General features: G+C 36.1%; 2 protein-coding genes across 2 annotated transcripts; one reads left to right on the forward strand and one right to left on the reverse strand.

The window, feature by feature from the left end:
* The first annotated feature begins 2,963 nt into the window (after positions 1–2,963).
* On the forward strand, positions 2,964–4,588 carry LOC110850183. The gene is made up of 4 exons (XM_022097657.2): positions 2,964–3,238; positions 3,563–3,679; positions 4,086–4,262; positions 4,344–4,588. Exons 1-3 carry the CDS (start codon positions 3,037–3,039, stop codon positions 4,250–4,252), a joined length of 486 nt encoding a protein of 161 aa, XP_021953349.1. The 5' UTR covers positions 2,964–3,036; the 3' UTR covers positions 4,253–4,262; positions 4,344–4,588.
* LOC118435597 lies at positions 4,578–6,792 on the reverse strand. Its single transcript, XM_035851891.1, has 4 exons — positions 6,690–6,792; positions 6,240–6,612; positions 4,739–5,838; positions 4,578–4,652 (listed from the first exon to the last, which is right to left on the reverse strand). Exons 1-4 carry the CDS (start codon positions 6,726–6,728, stop codon positions 4,578–4,580), a joined length of 1,587 nt encoding a protein of 528 aa, XP_035707784.1. The 5' UTR covers positions 6,729–6,792.
* Between the last annotated feature and the right edge of the window lie 1,977 nt (positions 6,793–8,769).

Below are 8,769 nucleotides of genomic sequence, written 5' to 3' on the forward strand. Positions count from 1 at the left end.
TATCTGCAAAAATACAATGCAATTTTTACATATCTCATCGTAACTTACTTAACGCTAGTGTTTCATCCATTTCATCTACATATAAAATATGAAAATTGTGAGGATAGTGATGGTTAGGGTTGGTCTTCCAATCTAATCCCATCTGACCCAACCATTAGCATCCGATCCGGAAATCGATTCGAAATTCAGAAAGTTACAGCGTTTCGAAATATCCGTTTTTGGCTGAAAATTTATTTTAAAATTCTACCACAGGCGATCAAGAAAATGCAAAAATATGGTCGGCTTATTTCTGAACGTAAACAATTTCAAACTAATCCGGTCGCAATCGGAGAAAACCACTTCATTCCTGCGGATTGTTAGATGTTAGACTTTTACTTTGACACTTGTTTCACCCCTTCGTTACATGCGCTTGTACGGTTTATTTAACACGCAATTTAAATAAGACACTTTGTTTCTTTCAGCTACTTCAAATCCTCAATTTCACCCATCCCCTCCCCTTCGCCGTTATGGAACGATCCCGCTTTCTCCACCTGTTTACCTCCTTGATGAATTTGCACTCTTCTTATTTCATCATCCCGAACCGGGACGCGACCATGGCAACGATATTCACACGCCATCCATGGCACGGCTGGAGGAACTTTCTCTTCCCTATTTTCACTTTCTATCTGCAGGGATACCAAGAGTCCGGCATACTTAACAAACACCTCGAAAATAACATCATTAAAGAAAACGTATTCATTTTTAGTCGACTTATCAAGGAACCAGTTCAGGCAACAAATTATTTCGCTTTCTTTGCTCTTTGTGGTGGAAGGAGGGAAATAATTAATGAGAACAATAGGTTTTACGCGATGGGGATAAATGCCTTTTTTATGACTGGAGTTGTTTGTGGGGTAATCTTAATTAGTGGGTTTGGCGTGTTTTGTTTGGAATATTGGTACGATTCGGGGAGGACGAGGATAATGAAGTTTTGAGAAATATGTAAATATGTAGAGTGCATGACTTATGTATCTTTACATATGTATGTAAATACAATGACACTTCCTAGACTTATTAAACTGGTCGTGGATATTTTGTATCAGTTCGCCTCACACGTTACACAGCCACATATATGTACAAAATGTGTTTGTTGGATAGTGCATCTATTATGTTACATAACCTATGTATATGCAAAATAAATACACCACTATGAATGGTTATTAAATTTACTTAATCTCACGATCGCGCCAATATGTATGTATGTAATGTCCAGCGAGCGGATATGTACATGTTTATCTACCTAGTAGGGCCAATTGTAATGACCAAAGGCCCCAAACAAATTAGTAGGAGTTAAGTTAGACAGTTTTGCTATTGAATTGCAAATTTATTGAATTGCTCATGCAATTGTCGATCAGAAGCCATGTTCGGAATTTTTTTGTGACCCAAGGTGCCAGCATGACAGATGGGCCAAACCGGCGTGTTACAATTTTTCAGCAACATTTCAGCAACAAAAAAATCCGGCATTTTTCAATTGGTCCATAAAAATCGGAACTGATCGCAAGATGGGCGACTGTACCAAAAAATGCTACACTGACACTGGCAGCGTCGACTACCGCAAAAGCAGTGGAAGGAGACGGTCAAAAGGTGACCAAAATTCACCAAGGCGCGAAAAAATGGATTCGACCAAATTCATGCCGAGCGCTAAGAACAAATGAACGGATGAAGTAAAAGTAAGTCCAAGGCCCTTAAGTATAACCTTGGACTTATGTCTTCAAGATATGAGGAGAAACACTTCCTAACTGCACGCCAAGTAAAAGCAGACCCACCAGAACCCGGGAGCTGATCATGAAAAATGGAAACGAATATTTTTAACACATGATTCCACGTTTGTGGGTGAGGCCAAATAAAATAGCAAAAATACCGTTTCTACATCCCACCGGTTTTGACTATTTGTAAAAATTTTAAAAATGTTCATCGTACCCACCATATTCGTTTTATGATTTTTTTATTGGACAAAAGTTGGATTTGGTCGAAAAAGTGATTTTTCTTCCTCTAGGGGTGAAATTTCGTGTCGAAAAATATTTTTTGGAAGTTATCGAGCGAATGGTAGAACCCATGGACTACACCATATTAAAAAATATCTACTAGATGTTCAAGCAGGGCTCAGGTCCTCCTCATAGGCCAAAATAGTAAAGAGGGGGTTGAATTCCAAAACTCCCCGTTTTGACCCCGTTTCGGATGAAGACCAAAATTCACTGTCGCCGAACCTCAACCTTCTGTAATATGACATGTGGTCCAAACTGAAGCTAGATACATGTGCTAAACCACATACAAGTTTGGAATCCAAGAAAAAATTTATCGCTTAGAAATGAAACGAATAACCCTTGGAATGAGTGCGTACCGCGAGTGAGATGTGGATAACAAGACTTGTGGCTTCGAAATCAGGAAATTTCGAAAACTGTTTGGTATAACTTGTAGGGAATTTACTAGGCTTTCTCGTGATATCGTTATTATTTCAAAATTAAATAAACTGAGTCCGTTACATTAATTTGTGTATTAGTCATTACAATTGGGCCTACCAGGTATGCACAAAAAGGCTGTAATATGCATCCAAGATTTATTTTAGAACAATTTCCACACTGCTGCATAATTATGAAATTATTTCTTAGAGTTCAAATTGATTTTGTGATAAAAATAGTTAGATTGGATATGAAGAACATGTGTTTGCCTTACTAAATAGTGTAATATAAATATATTTCTAATATTTAAATCGAGCATAATTTCACCTTCCTCAGCATCTGAGATATTGTGAAGTATTTATGTATATCCATATTTGTGTATGTGTGCATGTGTTCATACTTACAAAATCATGATAAAAGCATCCAAATTATTAGTTTATCACTTATGCTGATCACACAAATTACTAATTATTTAGGTTGAAAGAGATAATGAAATGTGGGTGGATTTAGTCCCAAAACTGTTACTTGCTACCTCACTCAGTCTCTTCCTATTTGTCCTCGATCACGGTCTCTAAAAACACTTCCAAAAAACGTTATTAAAATGGATCCGGTTGGGACACAAATCCCAAAGGGAATATTAAGTATTATTATTCCCCAGGCCAAAGATGAAATTCGTGCTGCGGCTTATCCCCAAGTTAAGTTTACTTCAGGTGAATGCATTGTGGGTGGATTCACATTTTCCTTTGAAGCAGGCTTCCAAAATTTAGTTAATAACTATGTAAACTTGAAGCTTAATGTTAAAGGTAAGGAAAATATTTTGTGTTTTTGATCCTATTGTAATTTACAATTTGTAAAGTACAGGGTGGTTAAAATGTCACGCCACAATGGAAAATTTTTCAACGGGAAAAGTCCCTAAATTTCCATTAGTTACAAGATTTGGGATTGAGATTTTTATAAATTATTATCAAAACTGATGACAAAATTCTTAAAATGTTGCATTTTAGTGACAGAATTTCGGTAACTAATGGAAATTTATGGATTTTTCCCATCGAAAAGTTTTCCATTGTAGCGTGACATTTTAACCACCCTGTATAAAAACAATATTTGGCATGCTTTTAAAAATGTAGTCGTGGATACGCAACTCGCTCCAGCCAGGGGCGGAGGACGTCATGGAGGCTTCCAGGTGCATTTTTACGTCGCATCAACACAACTCCCACTCCCAGGAGGATTTCTTCAAAACGGAGGTATTATTTTCCTCTCTATAAATCCGTATCAGAGCTCGGCGGATATCGTGTGAAAACCTCCAAATATCTGGGTCAGTATCCATCTCTGTGCCAACATCTCGCCCTCCAACCTCCACCCTCCAATATCCATCCTAAAATCTCACCCTCCAACCTTCACCCTCCAATATCCATCCAAAAATCTCACCCTCCAACCTCCACCCTCCAATATACATCCCAAAATCTCACCCTCCTACCTCCACCCTGCAATATCCACGAAAAAGTCTTGCCCTCCAATCTCCAAGCCTCCAATGTCCATGAAATCCGCCGAACTCTGATTCGTATTAATTCTCATATAACCGGAACTTATCTTCACATCTCTTTCGCCGACCAAATTGTTAATTTTATAAGGTAATATTCGAATTTGCAGGCGCAATGATCCTTAACTGCGGTGAAGGAACCCTGGAAAGGACGGATTGGCAACTTGACCTCCCTGGATCACTCAATTTTGCAGATGCTTACCAAGTAGGAATGATGCTAGATGCAACTGGAGCAATCGTGATCATGGTTGAAATAATCGCATTAAATAGAAATTGATGAAGAAATGGTAAGATTTAAACCTAATTTGTGCTCATTGTGTATATAATATTTATTTATAACGATATTTATTCTATATATTTTTTTACAGAAATCGTACTACCCACACCTACCTACACATCTTCATGGTCACAGCCTCTCTACTAAATAAAACTCTAGTATATCGATAACATGATATATAAATACTGTGCTTACTTAAGTCAAACTCGTTTCGTTCGTAATTCGTTTCTAATGGATTATTTATAATTTTTTGTAACATAAAATAAACATAAAAATGTGTGTGCTAAGAATAGATTGTGACTGACGCATATCAAAATTAAAATACTTAACAAAATATTTGAACTGGTAGTTGTTCCTTTGTAATTGCAATGTCAATCTTGTCCAATATATTTTGCGGAAACTATTTAAATTTGCATAAAAATTTACCAATATAATTAACTGTTCTCGTATCATAAATTCACAATTCGTATACATTTATGCACGTACCTGGAAATACTTTATCTCAATCCTCTTCCACCTTTGTGCCATTTTCTTTATCCCGGCCACAAACACATTAACTTTTTCCTCGTCGTTAAAATTGTTTGTAAAATCCAAGTCCACGCGTTCATGAAGGTGAAGACTATATGCATGAGAAGGAAAAAGGCTGTACGGTTGAAGAAAAAAGGTGAATGGTGTGGTCAGTCGTGTCGCTTTGAAAACTAGTAATTCAGGCGGACGAGAATTAACATCCTTTTCTAGGTCAATATCCTTCAAATTATTGCAAATTTCAATAAAATTTTCGCACAGCCAGACATTGATGATGACACGGTTGAAATTGAGATGAGCCACGAAGTCGCTCAATTTTTCCGATTTTGTTAAATCGTGCCTATCATATCGTGCCGCTCGGCAAAAAAAATCGACAGTTTCCAGATTTTTGAATGCGGAAAAGATTTCAAAATATTTAAAATTCGTGACTCCTCTAGGACACATAGTTGTTATCAGATTTGAGAATAATTTTAACTTTTTGATTCGCCCATGCCCATGCTTCTCCGTGTTAAAGTGTTGAATATAATAACTGTTGTAGCAATCTGTCCCAAATTCCAGCAATTTCGGAAATTTTTCAGAAAGCGTGAGCAGTTCTTCGCTTGGCATATAGGATCTCATTAGATTGAGGCGGGAAAGATTTGGAAGTGGCGGGATTGGAAAGTAGCAATCAAACCCGATCAATTCCAAGCTTTCCAAAGTGTCTCGAACTTCGCCCACGGAACGATCGAGACAGGATGAGCACGCTCTTTTCAAGCAAGTGCGGCCAAATATTGCAAAAATTGAAATACCCTTCACCTTCTTGTGATAAGCTTTAGTTAAACGTGGGTTGAAATTGACTTTTAAACTTTCTATATTTGGAGAAGAGTCAATTATTTGCTGGATGATGGGCTGTGTTCTTTCATAAAAGCGTGGCTCGTGGGTGCGAAGATTACCCTCAATTTTTTTAAGTTTGCGTAAAACAGGACATTTTGTTTCTTTCAAGGGACCTTCTTTATAGTAATGACATGGTTCTGGAAAAAATGAGATGGATTCAATGTTGGGGCAGAAGTCCGACTTTAATGCTGCAAAAGGAAATTTACCAGATCAGGAATTTTAACAAATCTAAGTAATTTGGAGACAAATCGTCACCTGCGGAGGTAGTATCTTTGAGTAATGATTATGTAGGAAGACGTTTTGTCACTAACAACTAATGAAAACAAGTCACAAACTTACATAAAACAGGAGTGTAGTCGCTATATACCAAAAATGGAAAAAATGATGACAAGATTTTTGAGGTGAAAGTACTGATTTTTTTAATATTGACGTTACGTGAGTTTTTAACTTATTTCCCCTCGCTGACAAAACTTCTCTTTAATCATTGCCAAAAAATGAAGCATTATGCAGCATCTTCCAGGGGTGATAATTTGTATCCAAATCATTTAGAGTGTTATACATATTTAACAAAATCGCTATACACACATACCTTTCGCGAAAGAAAGTAAATGAGACTCTCCTATCTTCGCATAAGTCACAAATTGTCCAATGTTTAAGGACAAAATAACGCCATATAATACGTCGCTAATTGTCCTATATTCATTATCAGCAAGACGCATCCACGTGTAGGTTCTGCCTGCGGCAGGGTCAACACCGTCGGTTGAAACCCCATGATAAGTTCCCACTCCGATTGATGAGAGTAGAAGGACATCTGAGATGTTGGCTAAATCAGTGACATTTGTTGGATCCAGGTACAGCTTTTGGCTAAAGTATTTCAGTGACGTATTTTTCCAATGGGTAGACACGAGTCGGATGGTTTTCAAGTCTTGGGAGGAAAGGAAGGAAAATATATTCTCCAAAATCTACAAATTTGAAAAATTGTGTAGGAACTTGGGACGTAATGTATTAAGTTGTTTAAACACGTGTTTAAATAACTTACTACTTCAGTTTGTATATTACTACATCTGTATTCTGCCATCTTGCTGGGTGTCGTGAGCGATAATATGAACTTATGTAGGTGGATATGTAGATAAATGTGCAAGCAAAAGTGGAATGAGTTCTTGTAACAATGGTAAATAAAATGCAGGCGAAAGTTAACTTTTTTGTATTCAGAATGAGAGAAGTGCCAGTGGCCCTTCAGGAGTTGAATTTAATTTTAGAATACACTTTTAACCCTTCCTTGAACCATGGACTTCAGGAAGGTGTGTATTTTTTAAGCTAAAAATAACGGGCAATTCGTAAATATTCGTGACCACCCTACGCTCAGTACGTGGCGTGAAATAAAAAAAATGACGTTAAGTTAAGTGTTATGAAATGAGAATGGAAACATTCGATAAAAACTCATAATGACCGATTTTTGGAATGAAAATTTTCCATTGAACAGGTATGCGTATTCCTAAATCTCATTTCGTTTCCTTGAATGATCACGCTACTTTTTATCAATCTACGATAACGATCGTGATAATTCACGATAACGATCGTGATAATTCACGATAAATAAAAGATATTTCAGTTTCCATTACCATTTTTTACGATTTCGACTCTTAAATTTTCCAACTGCGAAAATTATGGTGACATAAATAATTCCGCTGCATATGTAAGTTAGCCCACTTTAATTACGATAACAAGTAATAAATGTATTTATTAGCTTGGCACGCAATATTTTCAAATATGGTTCCGACCAAGATATCTGGTAGTAACTTGACTAACATTGAATCTGATATCTGGTCAATGTTAATCAAGTTACCATCAGATATCTGTTCGGAAACATATTTTCAATAAATTATTTCTCAAATACGACTGAACACTAATAAATGTCCCGTCTGTAGATATCTTAACGAATATTGTGTAAAGATCCTGTTTAATATTAATTAGTTTAAAAAACTAGCAACCTAGGTTTAAGAATGTATGTTTGGAACAATTTACCCTATTACTGATAGATATTTACAGATATGTAAAAACCACCTCCGAATTATGTAAATGTTTTCAAAGTTGTATATTTTTAAGCATGAAAGCTTTTTCTCTTGCTGCAACCAAACATTATTAAACGCTACAAAATTTTTGTTAACTGGGTACATTTTAAATATTATTTCTATATTGAACCATATTACATAAGTAATAGTAACATGTATTTCTACATATCGTAGTTGAAGCTGCCAAAAGGGCCTTCTCCATTTTGTGTCAATTGACACAAAATGGAGAAGGCCCTTTTGGCAGCTTCAACTACGATATGTATGTAAATGCAATCTTTTTTTTGGAAATTTGCATTTTTTTCTTCAATGATAAAAACTTACAAAACCTTAGCCATACTTATTTAAACACAACACGCACAATCAAGTACAAAAACGACTTATTGGGTTCTTATGTATATGTAGAAATAAAGCAAGAATTACATACGCCATGCCGATACGGAGTAGCGTAAAAAAGTGGTGAAAACTATAAAATTACAAAACTCCAAATCGATAATTTATTTCCTACGTGACCATTGAAAGATTTGGCATTAAATTGAACTATATTTGAGTCATAAACAATCAATTAAATAATATGCTAATTGAAAAATGAAGTTTTGTGCGTAAAAATAATTTACACATTTCCCTATGTGAATTCAATTCAGTGTTGAAGTTTTCACCCTGTAATGCATACGTGTCAATAACGGTTCACACCTACATACTTTCCGTATAAAAATTGTCGTCAGAGGGGAAAAAAGGATGGCAGGAAAATATCTAAATTTATTTATCTTGAACTTTCTCCTAGTTTTTACAAAATTTGCGGCATGTTCTTCTTTCCAAAAAATGGGTGGATTTATAGTTAACCTTGTCCGTACTCGGTCACCTGAGTGTTCTATTGTCTTTATTTGGAAAAATGTGGAAAATTGGGACGGATTGATCACCGGTGTGATGTCAAATCTTCGGTTGATTCCATACTACAACGCCGCATTTTATAATCTTCCTGGCAAGAGCTATGCGACCAATTTTAGCATTGTAACGATTACACAGAATCAAAAGGCTGCTACATGCAAG

This window comes from Folsomia candida, unplaced genomic scaffold (genome assembly GCF_002217175.1).
Source record: "Folsomia candida strain VU population unplaced genomic scaffold, ASM221717v1 Fcan01_Sc005, whole genome shotgun sequence".
Lineage (NCBI taxonomy): Eukaryota > Metazoa > Arthropoda > Collembola > Entomobryomorpha > Isotomidae > Folsomia > Folsomia candida.